This window comes from Amblyraja radiata, chromosome 9, assembly GCF_010909765.2.
Source record: "Amblyraja radiata isolate CabotCenter1 chromosome 9, sAmbRad1.1.pri, whole genome shotgun sequence".
Lineage (NCBI taxonomy): Eukaryota > Metazoa > Chordata > Chondrichthyes > Rajiformes > Rajidae > Amblyraja > Amblyraja radiata.
The window spans coordinates 10,063,206-10,086,362 of NC_045964.1; the positions used below are offsets into that span (position 1 = coordinate 10,063,206).

The 23,157-nt window shown below is 42.6% G+C and overlaps 1 protein-coding gene across 1 annotated transcript in view; it reads left to right on the forward strand.

Moving 5' to 3' along the window:
* Positions 1 to 23,157, forward strand: part of ivd (isovaleryl-CoA dehydrogenase) — a 61,447-nt gene that overhangs the window by 14,358 nt on the left and 23,932 nt on the right. Inside the window, exons 4-7 of the mRNA XM_033027787.1 lie at positions 10,183 to 10,234; positions 11,017 to 11,186; positions 17,237 to 17,330; positions 21,889 to 22,025. Coding sequence (XP_032883678.1) covers positions 10,183 to 10,234; positions 11,017 to 11,186; positions 17,237 to 17,330; positions 21,889 to 22,025 — 453 coding nt within the window. The remainder of the gene's footprint in view (positions 1 to 10,182; positions 10,235 to 11,016; positions 11,187 to 17,236; positions 17,331 to 21,888; positions 22,026 to 23,157) is intronic.

Consider the following 23,157-nt stretch of genomic DNA (forward strand, 5'->3'; position numbering starts at 1 on the left):
GATAAAACTGTTCCTGAGTCTGGAGGTTCGGGCGTAGAAGGCCTTGTAACGTCTGCCGGAGGGAAGTAGTTGAAACAGACCGTGGCAGGGGTGTGATGAGTCCTTATGGATGCTGAGGGCCTTCCTGAGGCACCGCGTGTGGTAGATGCCCTCCAAGGCTGGTAGCTCTGTCCCGATGATCCGCTGCGCTCTGTTGACGACGCGCTGAAGAGCTCTCCTCTCCGCCTCCGTGCAGCTGAGATACCACACAGAGATGCCATACGTTAGTATGCTCTCTGTGGTGCAGCGGTAGAACGTTGTCAGCAGCTGTTGGGGCAGACCAGTCTTTTTTAATGTCCTCAGGAAGAACAGTCGTTGCTGTGCCTTCTTGACCAGCGCGGCTTTAGTCTTCACTCAAGAGTGATCTGTATTTCCATGAGTTATATTCAGTCTAACACACTTTGAGCTGATCCTTTACGATAATAACCTGTGAATTAGTTACAGATGTTTGAAAGAGTATTAACAAAAAAGTGCCAGTGATTGTGCTTCTTGCTGTGATCTCGATATCTTCCTCTATCCTGCATCTTATATATTCAAATCCACGGAGGCAGCCTACTCTTTGTCCACATTTCAAGACAATTTTATTGCCCTCCCATCACCCTCTCCTCCCACCCCATACCCTATTTGATATACTTCCTTCATTCATTAGTAAGGAGAGACATTATCTTGGATGCTGTAGAATCTGTATAGGTAGAACTGCGAAATAGCCAGTGGCAGAAAACGCGTGTTGTGTATAAACAGCAGTAGTGAGGTTGGGGATAGCATCAAACAGGAAATTAGAGATGCGTGTGGCAGAGGTACAGCAGTTATCATGGGTGACTTTACATAGAGATTGAGCTATCCAAATTGGTAACAACACTGAGGAGGAGGAATTCCTGGAGTGTATACCGGATGCTTTTCTAAGCCAATATGTAGAGGAACCAACGAGAAGGCAGGCTATCCTAGACTGGGTATTGTGTAATGAGGAAGGATTAGTTAGCAATTGTTGTGCAAAGCCCCTTGGGCAACAGTGACCATAATATGGTGGAATTCTACATTAGGATGGAGAGTGACACAGTTAATTCAGAGACTAGGGTCCTGAAGTTAAAGAAAGGTAACTTTGATGGTATGAGACGGGAATTGGCCAGGAGAGACTGGCAAATGATGTAGCGGCCGATTTTTATATCGTTCGAGAAATTAACCCTCTAGCTGCTAAATGGACAGCATGGTTAAGGGGAATATCTTCAATACGCATGCGAGCTCACCCACGGAGACCTTCAGTTCTTTATTGTTGATGAAAAACATTCAGATACATCCAAACTTCTCCCGACTCGTTACTGCAATCTTCATCGAACTCCAGCTTATCACTTTAAACATTAAACAATGACATGCAAAACCAGCCAAATGGCCACTACAAATGATACTTAAAGGGTTAACGGTGGATATGCAATGGCAAAGATTTATAGATCGCATGGATTAATTACAACAATGTAAAACAATGAATTACAACAGGGAAGTCGGCTCAACTGTGGCTAACGAGGGAAATTAGGGATAGTGTTAAATCCAAGGAAGAGGCATATAAATTGGCCAGAGGAAGCAGCAAATTTGAAGACCGGGAGAAATTTAGAACTCAACATAGGAGAACAAAGAGGTTAATTAAGAGGGGGGAAATAGAGCATGAAAGAAAGCTTGCAGGGAATACAAAAACTGATTGTAAAAGCTTATTTAGAAATGTGAAAAGGAAAAAATTAGTAAAAACAAAATTAGTCTTGAATTGTGGAAAAAGAGTAGGCTGCCTCCATGGATTTGAATATAAAAGATGCAGGAAAGAGGAAGATATCAAGATTACAGTCAAAAAACAGGTGAATTTATAATGGGGAAACAAGGAAATGGCAGACCAGTTAAACAAGTACTTTGGTTCTGTCTTCTCTAAGGAAGACACAAACAATCTCCAAGAAATACTGGGGGACTGAGGATCCAGTGTTACAGAGGAACTGAAGGAAGTTCACATTCGTCATGAAATGGTGTTGGGTAAACTGTTGGCATTGAAGGCAGATAAATCTTTTAGGCCTGATGGTCTGCATCCCAGAGTACTCGAGGAAGTGGCCCTAGAAATCGTGGATGCATTGGTAGACAAAAAAGGTAGAGAAACTCAGCAGGTGAGGCAGCTATCATTTTCCAATGTTCTATAGCAAGGGTTCCCAACCTGGGATAAATTTACCCCCAGGGGGTAAATCAACAAATTTACCCCCTGGGTAGGCGAAATTTACCACTAAAATTGTTGATTCTGGATTTGTACATATTTTTTCTCATTGACTGACTGTGTTTGGTTCTGGTATACCCGGTATCTGTTCATCATTAGTTGTTCATAAATAAGTGAAATAACATTGTTATGTGCCGTTAAAGTTGCCAGGGGTAAATCGGGGCTTTCGCTTAACTTTTTTTCCCTGTTGCCAGCCGGGCAACCTCGGCAGCTTTTTAGGTTGCCAAATGACAGTTTAGGTGGTCATTTAAGACGGCTTGCATGACGCGTGCGATAATGTGCTCGGACGAAGTGCGTAGTTACCAGTCGGAATTATGGTCAATGAAGCATTCACATATTATTTCTGCTTCAAATAAAGTCACAAACTAAACATATTCACCAATCAAGACATGATATATACCACAATGACATGCAGCAAAATTATAATACTGTATCTCATCTCTTTTTACACGTTGCAATGAATACAATTTCTATTATCTCTTTCCACTTCCAAACAAAAATATGGTTATTCAGCGTATGATCAACCTCGGTGAGACCAAGCTTGGCGATCGCTTCGCAAAACACCTCCACACCAACACCTTCGCAATAACCAACCTGATCTCCCGGTGGCTCAGCACTTCAACTCCCCCCTCCCATTCCGAATCCGACCTTTCTGTCCTGGGCCTCCTCCATGGCCAGAGTGAGGCCCACCGCAAATTGGAGGAACAGCACCTCATATTTTGCTTGGGTAGTTTACACCCCAGCGGTATGAACATTGGCTTCTCCAATTTCAGGTAGTCCTTGCATTCTCCCTCCTTCCCTTCCCATTCCAAGCTCTCCCACAGCCTACTGTCTCCGCCTTTTCCTGCCTCCCCACCCCTCCCGACATCAGTCTGAAGAAGGGTCTCGACCCGAAACGTCGCCTATTTCCTTCGCTCCATAGATGCTGCCTCACCTGCTGAGTTTCTCCAGCATTTTTGTCTACCCATTCACACCAGTTCTGTTATCCCACTTTCCTCACCCACTCCCTGCACATTAGGGGCAATTTTACAGAGACAAGTTAACCTACAAAGCCAATGCGTCTTTGGGATGTGGGAGGAAACCCACACACTTGCAGGGAGAATGTGCAAATTCAACACAGACAGTGCCCGAGAACAGGATCGAACACAGATCTCTGGCGTGTGAGGCAGCAAATCCACTAGCGGTGCCACTATATTTTATTTTCCAACACACAAAAAATTATACGTTGATAACTTTGGTTAATAAAAAACAAGAAAATATCCGTTTTCAGTCTTAAATCTCTATGTGACGCTATGTCCCCCTTTACAGCTACTGTATGTTTTAATTCAGTTCAAGACTATGGGGCAGTACATTGCCATAAATTTGCTGCCTAAAATTGCCAGAGACCCGGAATTGATCCAGAATATGTGTGCTGTCTGTATGGAGTTTTGTTTTCTCGTTTATAACATTGTTTACAGAGTACTATGTTTACATATTCCGTTGTGCTGCTGCAAGTAAGGATTTCATTGTTCTAACTGAGACGTGAGAGAATAAAACACTCTTGACTTACGTCGCTGATGTGTGGGATAGAACTAGAGTAAGGGTGATCGGTGGTCGGCGTGGACTCGGTGGGCCGAAGAGCCTGTTTCCACGCTGTATCTTTAAATTAAACTAAAAACACTAAAACCTAGGAAATGTAAAGAAGGGTTTCTACCCGAAACGTCACCCAATTTCTTCTATCCAGAGATGCTGGCTGCTCCATGGAGTTCCCCCACACAATTAAAGCATGGAATAGTCTTCACCCTACCATAGGTACCAACCAGACGCAACTAAATTTAAGGTAGCTTTTTTTCCCCCAAGAACCCTTTTTTGCTTAAGTCAAGAGTCAAGAGAGTTTTATTGTCATGTGTCCCAGATAGGGCAATGAAATTCCTGCTTGCTGCAGCACAACAGAATATGTAAACATAATACAGAACGGGAGATAAAAGTTCAGTGTGTCTATATACTATGGACCATATATATACACAATAAATAAACAGATAAAATGCAATAGGCTGTTATTTTTCAGAGTTTGGAGTTTGGTGGTGGTGGGTCCACCAGTTTAAATTCCATTTCGAATATTTTTGGACCAGGAAACCAAGAAGCAAGAGTTACTCCAGGGAGTTACTGCAGCTCCACGGAGTGATTCTGCGTTGTTTTTCAGCGGTCGCGGTGATGCAGCGACCGGACAGCAATGGCGGCCAGAACTCCCACAATGCAAAGGGAGGGAGAAAGTGGCCGACGCCGACCAGTTGCCGTGGCAGTGCTCATGTGCAGGGCCTCACATGCGCACAACCACGGCCGATGATGTGCTCGGCGGCCGGCCTTGCCGAGCGGAGACCCGAAACCCGAGCGGAGAGCTAGCGCCGAGCGGAGACCCGAGAGCTAGCGCCGAGCGGAGACCCGAGAGCCGAGCGGAGACCCGAGAGCTAGCGCCGAGAGCCGAGAGCGAGAGCCGAGAGCCGAGAGCGAGAGCCGAGAGCTAGCGCCGAGCGGAGACCCGAGAGCTAGCGCCGAGCGGAGACCCGAGAGCCGAGCGGAGACCCGAGAGCTAGCGCCGAGAGCCGAGAGCGAGAGCCGAGAGCCGAGAGCGAGAGCCGAGAGCTAGCGCCGAGCGGAGAGCCGAGATCTGGACACGGATGGCGGGCGGGTGTCCCGATTGCTTGCCAAGCCGGGCAAAATGGCATGGCTTTTAGGTTGCCCGGCGGGACTGTAAGTTGCCATTGGCACCCGGGCAACCGCTAATTTCGAGCCCTGTAAATGGGACGAAAAAGGTTGGGAACCCCTGTTCTATAGACTAGATCAGTTCCTGGGGATTGGAGCGTAGCTAATGTAACTCCACTTTTTAAGAAAGCAGGGAGAGGAAAAACTGAATTATAGACCAGTTAGCCTGACATCGGTAGTGGGGGTCATGCTTGAATCGATTATTAAAGATGTAATAGCAGCGCATTTGGAAAGCAGTGACAGGATCGGTCAAAGTCGGGAAATCATGCTTGACTAATCTTTTGAGAATGCAACAAGTAGAATGGATAAAATAGAGCCATTGGATGTGGTAACCTGGACTTTCAAAAAGCCTTTGGCAAAGTCCCACATGAGATTAGTGTGCAAAATTAGAGCACATGGTATTGGGGGTAGGGTATTGACATGGATAGAGAACTGGTTGGCAGACAGGAAGCAAAGAGTAGGAATTAACGGGTCATTTTCAGAATGGCAGGCAGTGACTAGTGGGGTGCCGCAAGGCTCAGTGCTGGGACCCCAGTTATTTACAATATATATTGACGATTTAAACAAAGGAATTAAATGTAACATCTCCAAGTTTGCAGATGACACAAAGCTGGGTGGTATTGTGAGCTGCGAGGTGGATGTTATGAGGCTGCAGGGTGACTTGGATAGGTTGGGTGAGTGGGCAGATGCATGGCAGATGCAGTATAATGTGGATAAATGTGAGGTTATCCACTTTGGTGGCAAGAACAAGAAGGCAGATTATTATCCGAGTAGTGCCAAATTAAGAAAAGGGGAGGTGCAACGAGACCTGGGTGTCTTTGTACATCAGTCACTGAAAGTAAGCATGCAGGTACTGCAGGCAGTGAAGAAAGCCAATGGCATGTTGGCCTTCATAGCGAGAGGATTTGAGTGGTCATACTGCAGTTGTACAGGGCCCTGGTGAGACCACACCTGAAACATATGTTTCTTAAGGGATTGTACAGGCTAAATGTAGGAAAATTGTTCCCCACATTTGGGGAGTCCAGAGCCAGGAGTCACAGTTTAAGAATAAGGGGTAGGCCATTTAGGACTGGGATGAGGAAATAATTTTTCACCCAGAGTTGTGAATCTGTGGAATTCTCTGCCTCAGAAGACAGTGGAGGCCAATTCACTGGATGTTTTCAAGAGAGAGTTAGATATAGCTCAAGGCTAACGGAATCAAGGGATATGGGGAAAGAACAGGAACAGGGTACTGATTCTGGATAATCAGCCATGGTCATATTGAAAGGCACTGCTGGCTCGAAGAGCTGAATGGCCTACTCCTGCACCTATTTTGTTTCTACGTTTCATTTCTTCCTATCTCAGGGTGACATCCTTCTCATCTTGAGCATAAAACACAGTGCAGGAGTAACTCAGCAGATCAGGCAGCATGTCTGAAGAACAGGGATAGGTAACATTTTGATTTCGGATCCATCTTCTGACTCAAAACGTCGTCTCTGCACATTCTCCAGAGATGCGACCTGACCTCCAGCACTTTGTATTTTGCTCAATATTTCCAACTCTGTAGTTAATTGTCTCTCCTTTCCTTCGTCCTGGCCTACTTCATTGAGATAATCTCTTGTATTCCTCTCATTGTCTTAAGGAAATATTCCACTTCTATCTTCCCAATTTCATAAAAGGCATTCTTTTCTTATATTATGAAGGTCATTGTTAGTTCATATTTGTCATAGCTCCATCATCTCCAGGCTGTAAAATTATAAAAACGATCTCTACCTGAAACAACACCTATCCGTGTTCTCCAGTGATGCTACCTGACCTGCTGAGTTACACCAGCACTTTGTATCCTTTTGTGTAAAATTGGTTATCTGTCAATTTAAGTCTTCATTCCTTGCGTACGTCGCAACTGAGCAAAGATAATATTTTGAGAAAGCAGCCAACAGATAGGCACTTTTGGCAGTGAACTGAACAGTGTTATGCAGGTAACGTCTGGAATGTTTAACTCAGTTCTCTTAAATGTCGCACCATTAACCGCATAACAAGTTAGAACTGACTGATCTTCCCAAGTAGAAGTCCCTGCAAAATATTTGAAATCCCATAACCATTTCTGGGGCATGTGCATATCCTTCAATTCTTGAAAAAAAAGATCTAGAACAGAATACACCTAATGGCCCTGTCCCACTGTACGAGTTCATTCAAGTGTTCTCCCGAGTTTAAAAAAAAATCAAATGGTGGTAAGCACGGAGAATGAACGTAGCGGGTACGTCGGAGCTTGGGGACATCTTTTAGCGGCTCGTAACGCTAACGGCAGGTACTCGGGAAATGCGGTAAGCTCCGGAAGACTCGTGAAGATTTTTCAACATGTTGAAAAATGTCCACGAGAGCCCCGAGTACCGATGAGCGGCCATTACCGTAAATCTCCGAGTTCGAATCAGGGCAAACTCGGGCGAACTCTTTGAATGAACTCGTACAGTGGGACAGGGCTTTGAGCCTTTTAAAATAAATAACTTGTGACTGATGCCACACTTAAACCCGCATGCATCACCATACACGGGAATGGCAATTACTTTTTATTTATTTATTTTTATTTAACCTTTATTTAACCAGGTCTCATTGAGATTAAAAATCTCTTTTACAAGAGAGTCCTGGCCAAGACAGGCAGCAGCACAGTTCCACAGTTACAGACAATAATTTAAAAAAAAAAAAACAACAGAGAACATATAAATAGAGTCACAGTCAGAACATCATCAAACAAAGCATGTACAGACAGAAGAGCCTGCTTCAACATCATTAAGAAGGGATTTAAATCTGTTTATAGAAACCAGCTCCTTAAGTTTTAGTTCATTCTGCAGCTGGTTCCATGCGAAGGGAGCAGCATAACTAAATGCCCTTTTCCCCAGTTCAGTACGGACTTTAGGTACAGTTAGTAAGAACAAGTCCTCAGAGCGGAGCTGATAAGTTCCTGTGCTTTTTCGAATTACATACTTCTGCAGGTATGAAGGAAGAACACCGAGGATAGTCTTATAAATAAGGATATGCCAATGATGGAGTCTGCGGGTGGACAGGGCAAACCATCCAACTTGAGCATACAAAGTGCAGTGGTGCGTGAGGGTTTTAAAATTAGTAACAAATCTCAGTGCTCCGTGATAGACCGTGTCCAAAGACTGTAGGCATTTTGAAGATGCATTCATATATAAAACATCACCATAGTCCAACACAGACATAAACGTTGCAGCAACGTCTTTTTTTGGCTTCAAAAGAAAAACAAGATTTGTTTCTAAAGTAAAAACCTAATTTTATCTTTAGTTTTTTCATAAGTTGCTGGATATGAGGTTTAAAAGAGAGAGAATCGTCAATTATAATTCCCAGATATTTATATTGAGACACAGATTCAACCACAGAGCCCTGCAAAGTGGTGATAGGAGGGAGGTCCGAGGGCTTTGATTTAGCTTTAGTGAACAGCATGAGCTTTGTCTTGTCAGTATTTAAAACAAGTTTTAAATCACACAGGTTACGTTGCACAGTGTTAAAAGCAGTTTGGAGCTGACAGAGAGCCTGATTTGGGGTAGACGCAGAGCAATATATCACTGTGTCGTCAGCATAAAAGTGAAAATTTGCGTTCGGAGCTTTATGATCTAGACTATTAATATAAATAGTAAATAATAAAGGTCCTAGAACCGATCCCTGTGGCACACCCTTGGATACATTAAGAGAGCTAGAAGTAATACCTTCTGCTCGCACACACTGGGATCTGCCTGATAGATAGTTTTTAAACCAACAGACAGCTTGATCAGACAAACCGATACTTGATCCATATCTGAGTAGGATGAACAAAGTACACCCAGCTCAAGTATTAAAGGTTGTGTGTAGCCTAACTGCTTAGTTTCCTGATTGTTATGTGGTTAATTTGCACCTGATATGTGATGATGCTATGTTCAAATGGTCTGTTGACCAAGCATTTCAGACATTAACTGAACCCTCCCTTTTGCCCTGTTTGGAAGTTGTCTTTATTCCCTCCTGCTCAACCACAGTGATATATTCTTCTCATTTGATCTGCTAGTAGTTTTATGGAAACATTCTATTTTTCTCAAACCTTCCCATTTCGTAGAGACACCATTTGCTTTCACTCTTGTTTTATGGTGGCAATATCTTTGGCATCTTCTTCAGCCAGTTAAATTGCCTGGCCAATCGTTTATCTGCACTGAGCAATCCTAAGATTCTTAGAATTGCTCTGTGACTCTGTCTCCCCTTCCTCCACCTCGTCTCTCCTGCAAAATCCGCAAATCCATGTTTTTCTGAATTGTTATTACATTTTGTACTATAACTTGCTCTGGTCTTATTGTTTTTGTTATAGTTATTGTTTTCTCCATATCTTTGTTTCCCATTCCTACAAGCCAGTGATAGCCTCTGATTTTCCATCATTTAGTATTAAAATTGTTTGATTGCAAATGATTAAAATAAAGCCTGCACCTCATCACTAGATAATCAACAACATAGCATGTTATGACCGTTCCATTTAAAGTTTGCTTGCTGCAAGAGCTCTTTTGCAAATCGCACATAAATGAATCCTGTAACACCGATCTACAAGAAAACTGATACTCCGCTATCCGACTATTCTGAAATCCTAATGCGCTGGCATCTGACTCCCCAGGTAATTTTTCTGTGGATCCTTTCTGCTCATCAGGGTCCAGGCCCCAGCATTCCCTTTCATCTAAGCTGATTATGTGAATCATTGATGATCATATTCTGTAACCATTTAAAAGAGAATGAGTTAAGAGTGTTTGGTTTAGTTTAAAGTTTAAAGATACAGGATGGAAACAGGTCCTTCGGCCCACCAAGTCCTCACCGACCATCGGTCCCCTCACATTAACACACTGGGGACAATTTTACACTTATACCAAGCCAATTAACCTACAAACCTGTACGTCTTTGGAGTGTGGGAGGAAACCGAAGATCTCGGAGAAAACCCACACAGTCATGGGGAGAACCTACAAACTCCGTTCAGACACCACCCATAGTCAGGGTCGAACCTGGGTCTCCGGCGCTGTAAAGCAGCAACTCTACTGCTGCGCCACCGTGTGTTAAGCTATTAATAAAAATAACACGTGCAATGGTTTGGGTTTCATGGTGAGGTCTACCCGTCAGTTTTATTTACATCCCTATTCCCTCCTTTTGATGTTTAGGAATTCTGGAAGCAGCTTGGTGATATTGGAGTTCTTGGGATCACAGCTCCTGGTGAGTTACAGCGGCCTCATTTCCCATTGGGTTCACCTGGCTTTTCACGGCAGTAATTTCAACTATTGGCTACTGTCTGAGAAAGCACTCATTGCAGAATATGATGTTATCAAGTCATCCCAAGAGGCAGAAAAGCTTTTGCGTTTAATCTTGTCTGGCATTTAAATCCAATTCTGGGAGTTCATAAGTTCTAGGCATAGAATTAGGCCATTCGGCCCATCGTCTATTCCGCCATTGTCGCATTCTCAACAGGAATTTTTGTAAATGGAATGCTGTCCTTCTCTTGGATAGTAAGAATCCCATCGTACTGATTGAAGTTGATTGTCCTGACCAATGTTTCATTCCTCAAAAGATAACCAACCACTGCTGGCATCTTTAAACAATTGCTCCCATTTTAATGTGTTCATATTCAGCTGAGGTGTAATATGTGGGGGGCACTGAATATTACAGTTGTTTGAATGGATTGGCCTGTGTTTTTCCAATTGTATCGTGGAAATGGGGTAGATTGTATAGTTACTGCAGTAAGTTATGGAATACTTGATAATTGTATGAGTTGTGAGGGGAGACACCTCCAATCTTGCTTCATCTCATACTGTCAATAATTGTGTTCTATTTCTTCACTTCTTGCCTAGCTTTCCCTTAAGCACACATAAGCTATTCTCCTCATTGTCCCCTGGAGTCGATGTGTGTCTTGCCTGACTAGGTTGGAGGATTGGGTGGTGTTCATGTTCAATGGAAGTTTAGTGGGCTTCCTGTTTAAGTGATCCCATGGTGTTTTACAGTTGAGTATGGAGGAGCTGGAGGTGGCTACTTGGATCACGTCCTTGTTATGGAGGAAATAACCCGAGCTTCTGCTGCTGTTGGCCTCAGCTATGGAGCTCATTCCAACCTGTGCATCAATCAGCTGGTGAGAAACGGCAATGAAGATCAGAAGAAGAAATATTTACCCAAGGTAAAGCAGTAATTGCCAAGTTGTTACTCGATTAATTCTCTTTAACAATTTAGCTGCTGTTACTGTAATTAACAATCTACTACTCCTGGTTTATCTGCCCATCTTATCTTCTCCATGCCAATTCTGCTATCTGTTCCTTTGTGTCGGAATCATTCACCACTATTGTCATTGTGCCAGTCTTCATATTCGGGGTTCCCTCCACTCTACGCATTTTCATATTGCTATAAGCCCAAGAATATTTCATTCACAAAATTGATCACTGCTGCCAAGTTTCTACAGTGGTTATAAGGTCAAACCCATTTTTCTAATTTGGTTGTCTTTATCATGGATACAATTAGCATTTATAGAAATTTAAACTTTAAACTTAGAATTTTAATCCACCTATTAAGGTCTTTCACCACTTTCCAGAAGGGGACCATTCGGCTCATTTATTTAAAGCTAGCTCCATAAGAACAATCCCATCAATTGTATTCCTTTTCCCCTAAAGAACTACAAATGATTCTCTATCACATGTCCATCAACTCCGTTTTTTTCTTGAATTGAATTTCTTGTTCATTGGTGCACTAATCCTGTTCAGCTTTCAGTCCCTCCCAACTGTGCTTTGTTATATTTTGCCCAAATACCTATTTTGCTTTCACGGTCTTACATTTTCTCTTTAAATTTATACTTCAGGCTGCTTAGGTTACTGGACCATGCCAACACTGCCAATCCCATTTGAAACAACCAGTCACCACCCAAAGGGAAAGCTCCACTGAGAGAACCATTCCAATAATCTTTTATGTTCAAATCCTGAGGGGACTGTAATAAAAAGAGTCTTCTAAGTGCAGTGCAGAAGCAGGCTCTTCAGCCCAGCAAGTTCATTGCCACCCAAGAAGCACTTATTTTTAAACTAGTCCCATCCTTCCCCTTATTATCCTCTCACATTCCTATCAACTCTAGCCAGATTCTACCACTCATCAATGTACTTGAGGCAGTTTAAGCCCCATTTGACTTCCCAACCTGCACAGTTTTGGGATATGGGAGGAAACTGGAACGCCCACACAGTTACAGAACGAAGATCTAATCTTTACATTGACAGTGCCAACAGTCAGGAATGAATCCGAGTCACTGGAGCTGTGCAACAGCAGCTCTTCTAGCTGTGCCACTGTGGCATCCCTTTACAGTATAATGTCAGGCTCATGTGCCTGTAAAATAGCACCAGAGTGGAGCAGTTTGAAGTTAAGGTGTTACCAGTTATACAGTGTGGTCTCTCCAATGATAATGCAGCTCTACCTAGCTCCACTGTGTTTCAGCAAGAGCAGAGGACTAGGGATGTGAGGCGGCTTCTTATTGTACACTTGCAATGCCTGATTTCATTTTGTCTCGTGTAAGGAGACTTTTGCTACTGCTTTCCTATCAGCAAGCACTGAATGGTGTGAATTCATTGGAAGGTGTGGAGTATGCAGAGGCTCAAGGTAGCATACAATGATGCAATGAGGTTGCTACTTCGTGTCCCTAGATGGCATAGTGCCAGTCAATTGTTTGTGTCTACTAGAGTGCCAACCTGTGAGGCACTCTTAAGACAGCTGATGTTTAGTTTTATGTGTCGCCTGGACAAGTCAGAGAACCACATAATTGAAGCCCTAGTCAGCCCTCTGAAAAGCTGCTATAGATTCACTTCTAGGCTAAGACAGCATTGGTGCAATAGCTTATATATATTTTAGGCTAATATGCAAATTTTTAATGTATCTTTGTCATTCTTTGTACTGTTTGATGTGTTATATGGACCTGTGTCTGAAATAAAGCTTTAATAATATTGACTTTGCAGGGTAGATATGGAATTGATGGTTCCCCAGGTTGGGATGTCCAGAACCAAGATCACAGTCTTTTTCTAGACAACATTGAGAATAAATTCCTTGAGCAATGGATTAATTAATGTTTGGCGTTCTTTGCCAAAGAGACTGTGGAGTATCATTTGTTAAGAATATTTAAGATGACGGATAGATAGATTTTTTACTGTTTTAAGAGTATCAAGGGGCTAGTGCAGGTAAGTGCGATGAGATAAAGGCTTGTATTTCTTATGTACTCGTGACACTAGTGATAACATAACTGCTGCAAGGTTTGTTCAGTTACAGATTATACATTTGTTACATGTTTCTGACCTTCTATTAAACTGTTATCCCAATTAGTGAGCTGATAGCAGTTAGAGAAGAGTGCCCATGTTCATTTCTGGAGAGCTGCCATTTAGAAAGGGCAGTAGTAACAGCTGGAGGATGCTTTCTAACTTTATTAACAATGTACCATCAGTTCCGTAGGGGTAGCAAAGCATGCCAAATCAAACACCAGCTGTTAATAGATAAAAATGCTGGAGAAACTCAGCATTTCTGCAGCATTTTTGTCTACCTTCGATTTTCCAGCATCTGCAGTTCCTTCTTATACAACCAGCTGTTAATAACTGCATGGCAAAGTTATGGTCAAATTGCCATTAGGGTTGCTGGAATTTTAACTTGAATGCATGGAGTTACTCCATTTTATTTTTGTACCTAAAATAAGGCTGGTAATCGGGTTAAAATCTCGGAGAACCACAAGTTCGCAACATTTTAAAAGGGTATTGACACAACGTACAAGATAACTGTTCCTGACATTGACATGACCCAAAATCTTTTAAATGTGTGGGTTTATTTTGTGTTTATCCACATCAGGATGTGGGTATTGTTGGGAAGGCCGGGATTTGTTACCAATTACTAATTGCCCAGGGCAAGGAAGGGGTGCAGAGAGAACTTCGTGACAGACTATAGCCTTTTTTGATGAAAATAAAGAGCTGCAAAGTATGCCACTGCTGAGGGACTGAATGTTCAGTGTGATGGCTATCAAGTGGGTTGCTTTGTCCTGAATGGTGTCCGACTACTTTAGTATTTTTGGAGTGACATTCATCTTGGTAAATGGAGTGTATTCCATTACATTTCTGACATGCCTCGTGAATGGTAGGAAAGCTTTGGGATATCGAGAGCCACAGGTCACTTGTTGCATGGTACCCAAGCTCAGAGCTGCTTTTTATATGTCTAGGTCATTTGGATTTCTGATCACTGATGATACTCAGGATGTTAATTATGGTCGTCTTGGTAATAGCAGTGTCATTGAGTGTCGAGTGTGGGTAATTCGACCCTATCTTTTTGGACTGAAGAAGGGTCTCGATCCGAAACGTCGCCCATTCCTTCTCTCCAGAGATGCTGCCTGTCCCGCTGAATTACTCCAGCTTTTTGTGTCTCTCTCTTTGGAGATGGTTATTGCCTGGTACTTCTCTGGTGTAAGTGTTATTTGCCACTCACGAGCCCATGCTTGAATGTGGTCTAGATCTTTTGTAGGAAGACTGTCCTCCTGATTACATTTTAATTTTATCTTTGTATGCTTTGTTGTCAACCCCTAGCTAACAATGATCTATTCTCCATTTTCCTTCAACTTAGTCCTCTTTGATGTTTTGTTTTCACACCTTAGCATTCCATACCTCTGCCTCCCTCTCCCCTTCAGACTGAAGAAGAGTCTCGATCCAAAACGTCACCCATTCCTTCTATCCAGAGATGCTGCCAGTCCCGCTGAGTTTCTCCAGCATGTTGTGTTTATCTGTGGTCTAGATCTTGCTGAATGCTGACATGGACGGCTTCATTTTATTTTCTGAGCAGTTGTGAATGTAGTTTAACATAATGTGATCATCAGTTAACATTCCTGCCTATGACATTAATGAAGGAAGATCCTTAATGAAGCAAGTGAAGGTAGTTGGCGTTGGATCTGAGGGGATCAAGAGTTGAGGGTGTTTAATTGTCATATGCATTAAGAGCAGTACAATGAAATTCTTGCACACTGCAGCTTTACAGGCACAATAATGCAACCGTACATCAAATAAATATATGATAATCAATAACACAATCAATTATAGATAATAGTAGGTAACCACATTATAACAATGAAATACGTTGTGTAACCTGAGCAAAGTCAATACTAGATGTTGTCGGGTGGGGGTTGTGCAGTGCTGTTGAAGTGCTTCATCTTGAAGCTGTTGAGTCCACCACCATCCCGTCAATGAAGACAGTTTCGTAAATCCTCAACTTTCACTTCCCGAGGTCAACAATCAGCACCTTGTTCTTGTCGATATCGAGAAAAATTCCGTTGTTCTGGCACCATTCAATCAGATTTTCAATTTCCCTCCTGTAATCTAACATCATCACCTGTCGTTCGTTAAACAACAGTGGTATTGCCAGCAAAATTAAAGATGTCATTGGACCCGTGTCTGACTACACAGGTACACAAAAAAGCTGGAGAAACTCAGCGGGTGCAGCAGCATCTATGGAGTGAAGGAAATAGGCAACGTTTCGGGCCGAAACCCTTCAGACTGATGGGGGGGGGGGGGCGGGGAGAAAAAAGGAAAAAGGAGGAGGAGCCCAAGGGCTGAGGGAGAGATAGGAAGGGGTGGAGACAGCCAGGGCTAACAGAATTGGGAGAATTCAATGTTCATGCCACCAGGATGCAGACTCCCCAAGCGGAATATGAGGTGCATTGGCTATATTTAAGAGGGAGTTAGATGTGGCACTTGTGGCTAAAGGGATCAGGGGGTATGGAGAGAAGGCAGGTACAGGATACTGAGTTGGATGATCAGCCATGATCATATTGAATGGCGGTGCTGGCTCAAAGGGCCAAATGGCCTACTCCTGCACCTATTTTCTACGTTTCTATGTTTCTATATGCATCATAACCAACCCCTCAAAGCATTTCCTCACAACGCATGTGATTACCGCAGTGTGTAGTCATTGAGGCATTTCGCCTTGGTCTCGGGCACTGGTATTGTGGATGTCCTTTTAAAGCAGATGGGGCCTCATACCGTGGTTGTGAAAGGCCGAAAATGTCTGCAAAAACTCCAGCTATTTGGTCTGTGCAGGTCAGAACTCCTGAGGCTTCAACCAAGTGCTGCTAAATGGGATTAGTTTAGATGAGTACTTGATTGGCATGCACATGGTGGGCTGAAGGGCCTGTTTCTATGCTGAATGATTCTGATAGATCTTGATATCAAGTCGTCAAGTCAATTTTATTTCTATAACACTTTTAAAAATGACTCTCATTGACCACAGTGCTTTACATTAGTGCAGATACCAACTTGCTACAAACAGTGGTACATAGATCAACAATACATACATAAATACATACAGCGCTCCTTCAGAGGACCTCAAGAAAGGCTTGAGAGTAGAAATACGTTTTAATTCTAGACTTAAAAGAGTCAATGGAGGGGGCAGTTCTGATGGGAAGAGGGATGCTGTTCCATACTACTTTCCCTTGTGCAGAGTAAAACTCCATCTATTGGAATTTCTCCTCCTTCCCTTTCAGTTTTAACACTTTCTTGATGTCACACCAAGTCAAATACAGCCTTGTTAGTGAAGGCAGTCACTCATGCATTACCTTTTGGAATTCAACTCTGGACCACATTTGGACTAAGGTTGTATTAACGTCTGCAGCAGATAGCATTGTCAAAACATTAATGAATATCAATGAGCAGATAATGGATAAGTAAATGCTACTTAATGATGTCACCTTCTTCACTTTGCAGATGATTGAGAGTAGACTGGGTGATGATCATCTGAAACACAAAGTGCTGCAGGACCTCAGCAAGCCAGCCAGCATCGGTGGAGGGAATGAACAGGCAATGCTTTGGGTGGAACCTTTCTTCAGACCCGAAGCATTGCCTGGCTCTTCCCTCCACAGATGCTGCCTGACCCACTGAGTTCCTCCAACTTTCCGTTTTGCTCAAGATCCCGGTGTTCCTAGTGTCTTGATAATTAACTACATTGGAATTATGGTGCTTTTTGTGGACACTATAACTAGATAATGTTTTGCATTGCCAGGTAGACAGCAAGTGAAGAGAACGTTTTAAAGCATCACCTGTCTAACCACATTGCAACTAGAAATAAATTAATGTTGGTATATTTATAAGTTGTTCTTACAGCAGCTTCTCCTCGGCATACTTGGCACCTCACTCCAATTGATCAGTGAAGCAAATTTCCATCTGTTCAATTTTCTCTCTTCAGTTAATCAGCGGTGATCATGTGGGAGCTCTCGCAATGAGCGAACCAAATGCGGGGTCCGATGTCGTCTCAATGAAGATGAGGGCAGACAAGAAAGGTTTGTGGAAGTAATGTCATGATGGCTGGTGCCACAAGACATGGCAATGGATTTTGATTGTTGCCGTTTGGTATCTACATTTAAATCTAACCCAGGAGGATAGGATCAAAATTACCATGCAAGACAAGTCCTCACCCTTTTAACACTACCCCAAGTGGGTGCATTGCTAGCAACAAAAACCTGCCCATCAGTTAGTTATACTTTTCTCTCATTGTGTGGCCATTATGGGATTTAAGTGATCTCTATCAATATTGATTTTATTTGCTACATGTCTCCAAATGGTAACTAGAATTGTTATGATAAATCTGGTATGGTAGGTATTAGGGCAGAAAGTACAGATTAACTGGTATGGCGAGTATAGTTATGTTTGCACAATGATATAAATTGTAAAATTGTTTTTTAATTCACTTTCCAAAAGCTAGTGGCGGGATCAGTACTTGTTTCCCGTTTCTAGTTGTCCTTGAACTGATGCTGATAAAATCACTGCACTCCTTTGGGTAAGGTTGTCCCTCCATGCTCTTGGGCAGGGAGTTCCAGGATTTGGACTAAGCAACAATGAAGGACCAGTAATGTATCTGGGTGTTTCCGTAAATAACCCAGTTGTGGATAATCAGCCATGATCACATTGAATGGTGGTGCTGGCTCAAGGGGCTGAATGGCCTACTCCTGCGCCTATTGTCTATTGGTACCAACCTGTGACATGGGTGGCCAAATTTGAAAGTTATTAAATTATAACAAAATACCACAGCATTAAAAATGGGCCTACCTACGATCCTTTTGGGCTAATTTGTGATCAAAATCGACCAAAATTTGACCACAATTTAATACATTTGAAATTTGAAACAAAAAGAGAAAAAAAAAAATATTAAACAAGAAAAAAAATTAAAATTATATACATAAATAAGAAAGAATATAGTAACTTTCATCGAATTCGATGTTAATTTACTCGAAATTTGCCTGGACCCAAAAGCATCTGTGTAGACAGGAGCATACTTTCAACGATACATGGAGTATCGTTTCTAGTTTGATTGCCCTCGCTACAGTGCACACACTTTACAACAACATAGCAACAAGCAATGAAAGTTTAATGGAATTTAAACATTTCTATAGTGAACTAGAAGCAACATTTACAAGAAAAGAACAAAAAAGTGCAAATTGATTTTTACTAACCAATGATTCCAAGCAAAAAAAAATGTGAACACAGCATTCTTCAGAGCTCAGGGTACTGATAACATGACCACTTGGATACTGTCTCTTATACTGATTTCCATGCTCCCTTGCAAAATGTCAGCGCGTAACCCACCACGTAGTTCAGGTCGGGATCATTACAATTGCGTTGTTTGAATTTTTTTTAAATCGCGACAAGTCCAAAAAACCCGTTATAGCATTGACGAGGTCAGATAGCGGGAGGGCCAACAGAATTAGATGTCAATAAAATAGATGCGCAAACTAAATTTTTATTTCATGATTTTAAGTTCTATTCATTATTAAGTATTTCAATGGAAAATTTAAACACAAAATATAAACTATTAAAAAGAAACAATGAATATAAAAACGGTTATAAAAACGCTTTTCAATCACACATTTCACACGTGACCGAAGGGGCACCGCTACTCACGTTTTGCTGCAAAAACTTTAGGCATCAGAAAACCATCAAATCTGGTGATAAATGATAAAAATCATAAACATAATCAGAATTTCGCTTATATTGAGTTATTTAATTGCAAGATTAGTGATCTTTCTGGTATAAATTAGCCTAAGGATTTGATGAAATCCTGCTTGAAAAATGTTACAAAAAAAAGGCAAGAAAACACAGGGACATATCTGATATTTTTCTTTGTAAAAACAAATTTATTTATTTTTGCTTCATCTCATTATTTTGGCTATACACCATGATCTATACTACTTAAAATGCAGGATACGAAACAATTAGATTCTTGCATAAAAACAGGAAAATAACCTGGAGGTTTGGAGACCTTGTTTCACTACTGAGTACTGCATTTACGGAAACACCGACTTCCAAGTTGGGATAATCTGCACCTGGGAGCAGAATCTGCAGGTAGTGGTGTTCCCCTGCACCTGCTGCCCTGTCCTTGATGGAAGAGACCCAAGTTTGGGAGGTGTATTTGGAACAACGTGGACGAGTGCCTGCAGTACATTTGTAAATGGAGCACACTGCAACCACTAGTGAGGGAAGGAATGTTCAGAGTTTTGTGGAGTCAGCAAATTGTGGACGCAGCCCTAACCATCACGCAAACCAACCTCCCTTCTATTGTTTCAATTTATACCTCACGCTGCCTCGGCAAGGCCAGCAACATAATCAAGCACGAGTTCCCTCTCCTCCCCTCTCCCATCAGGCAAAAGGTATAGAAGTGTGAAAACGCACACCTACAGATTTCTTCCCAGCTGTTATCAGGCAACTGAATCATCCTACCACAACCAGCGAGCAGTGATGAACAACGGTCTACCTCATTGGTGACCCTCGGACTATCTTTGATCGATCTTTGCTGGCTTTACCTTGCACTAAACGTTATTCCTTTATCATGTATCTATACACTGTAAATGGCTCGATTGTAATCATGTATTGTCTTTCTGCTGACTGGATAATACGCAACAAAAGCTTTCACTGTACCTTGGTACACGGGACAATAAACTAAACTGAAGAGTGGTGTACTAGTGCCATATGCTCAGGTTGCTTATACCTGAGCAGTGGCATGCTGCAGGGAGTTGTTGGAACTGCAATCAATTGCCTTTAAATATTTTTTACAAATTCCAGATGACTAATCATAAAATCGTTGCAGCTGCCATGGTTGGATTTGAATTTGGGTCTCTGGATTTTTAGTTTGGTCGTGTAACTGTAGTGCCACCACTGTATCCCTCTTTCTCCCAGTGTTGCATTTCCCACATTGATACATGGTCATGTTCAAAGTGAAGCTAGCTGTTGGATTGCAATCCTATTCAACAATTCCACTTTTCTTTTTGCAGTTCATTTTAGTTGGCTGACAGCCTGTGACCAAAAATGTGACTGAGTTGATGGTGTTCACAGTTTGTCTCTGGGGAAAGCTGATTCTAAATAGTTTCCTTCACCATCTGACAACTATTGAACCTTAGATTCACAGCTCACATAAGACCATGGTTGAACCATTTCACTCCAAATACATTTTGAAATAGCTCCCATCTGAATCTTATTTGTGGCAAGATGGGCAAAGGATCCTGAACCAGGCAAACAAGTTTAAGTTTATGTTTAAGATTTGACTGCATACGAGGATGTGCTTCCTGCGGCAGCTGAGGAAGCACAATCTGACACAGGCAATGGTGGTCCGATTCTATACGGCCATCGTAGGGTCTGTCCTCACCTTCTCCATCATGGTCTGCTTTGGCTCAGCCACCAAGCACGACATCCGGAGGCTGCAGCGAATTGTCCGATCAGCTGAGAAGGTTGTTGGCTGCAACCTTCCCCCCATTGATGAGCTGGACACTGCAATGGCCAGGAAGCGAGCGGGTAAGATCATCTCTGACCCCTCTCACTCTGGCCACACACTCTTTGAATCACTTCCCTCTTCAAGGCGACTCCGGACTGTTAAAGTTGCCACAGCCAGACATAAAAACAACTTTTTTCCACGAGTAGTAGCTCTACTCAGTAACCAAAAATCTGTAGCCTCCTTTTGCTCTGGTTATGGCGTCACTTGCGGGCAGAGCACCAAGGCAAATTCCTTGTATGTGAATACTTGGCCAATAAACTTATTCATTCATTCATTTAAGAACCCAGGAATCTGATTAGTTTGGGAGATGTTCTTGCATTTAACGTAGCCAGGGTTTAATTCTTAGGTTGGGGACATAGATATCTTATTCGGGCAATGTACCAGTGAACCACGCAATAATTCTGCCCTTTATAAATGATGCAACCAAATCTGGATATTTGATCAGCCCCAAAGATTTCAATGTTGTCTGCATAAACGAAGAAATGAAGATTTGGAATTCTCATGGAGTCGCACAGCATTGAAAAATCTTCTGTCCCCCCAGATTTCAACATTGTCTGTATATTCTCCTGGAGTTGTACCAATTTGAAACAGCCCCTTAAACCCACCAAGTCCATGACTGCCATCCATTTTCACAAATCCCCTTTTTATTTTCCACTCATTCCATGTCGACTCCCTCACCCCACCCCTTTCCATATACTAAGATTTGACTGCATACAAGTGGCTAATCAACCATCCTAATCACACTTCTTTGGGATGTGGGAGGAAACGGGAGCATGCATGAGGAGTTTCATGCAGTCACGGGAAAAATGTGCAAAAGCTCCATACAAACAGCACCAGAATCATGATTGATCCTGAGTCACTGAACCTGTGAGGCAGCACCTCTGCTAGATATGTCACTGTGCGCTATCACTGTTGCTAGGGAGAAAATTCCTCTTGGTATTTGGACAGTAAAACAAATAGCATAGAAGCTATTACCGGTATATACTGCAGTGTAGCAAGATTTACTGCAATAATCTTCTGATTGTTCTGACTCCAATAATCACTGTCTGTGGGTCATTTTTGCTTTTTTATTAAAGGTGATTTTTACATCCTCAATGGCAGCAAGTTTTGGATTACCAATGGACCAGATGCAGATGTTCTGATTGTTTATGCCAAGACGGAAATTCATGCCAAACCAGCATCTCATGGCATCACAGCTTTCATTATAGAGAAGGTAACATTTTATTAACTTTTTTAATTTGTTTCTTTCAAGGAACTGATTCCTTATTACCTTATAATGTAGGAGGCAATTTGGTCCATGAAGTCAATATTAGCTCGCAGACTGATCCCATTTCCTCTACCGGTTTTCCCCTGTAACCACCCCTCATGTTCCCATCAATTCTTCTCCCCCCCCCCAATTCTACCACTCATCTACACACTAGAGGCAATTTACAATGATCAAATAATCTACCAACCCGCTGATCTTTGTGATGTGGGAGGAAACGGGAGGAAATGGGATGAATGTGCAAAGGATACATAACACAAGTGTTCAAAAGGGAACTGCAGATGCTGGAATATCGAAGGTACACAAAATTGCTGGGGAAACTCAGCGGGTGCAGCAGCATCTATGGAGCGAAGGAAATAGGCGACGTTTCGGGCCGAAACCCTTCTTCAGACTGATGAACTCCCCCTCCCATTCCCAATCCGACCTCTCTGTCCTGGGTCTCCTCCATTGCCAGAGTGAGCAACAGCGGAAATTGGAGGAACAGCACCTCATATTCCGTCTGGGGACCTTGCGTCCTTATGGCATTAACATTGAATTCTCCCAATTTGGCTAGCCCTTGCTGTCTCCTCCCCTTCCTTAACCCTCTAGCTGTCTCCTCCCACCCTCCCATCCGCCCGCCCTCGGGCTCCTCCTCCTCCTCCCCTTTTCCTTCTTTCTTTTCCCCCCCCCACCCCCCATCAGTCTGAAGAAGGGTTTCGGCCCGAAACGTCGCCTATTTCCTTCGCTCCATAGATGCTGCTGCACCCGCTGAGTTTCCCCAGCAATTTTGTGTACCCCCCATACATAACACAAGGTCAGGATTATAATAGAATCACTGTTGCCATGAAGTACCATCTCTTGTTGGGCTGAAGGGCCTGTTTCCACACTGTATTACTCTGTGACTCTTTGACTCTACTAAGGATATAAGGTCATAAGTGATAGGAGAAGAATTAGGCCATTCAGCCCATCAAGTCTACTCTGCCATTCAATCATGGCTGATCTATCTCCCTCCTAACCCCATTCTCTTGCCTTCTCCCCATAACCTGTACTAATCAAGAATCTATCTCTGCCTTAAAAATCTCTACTGACTATTGCACCACTG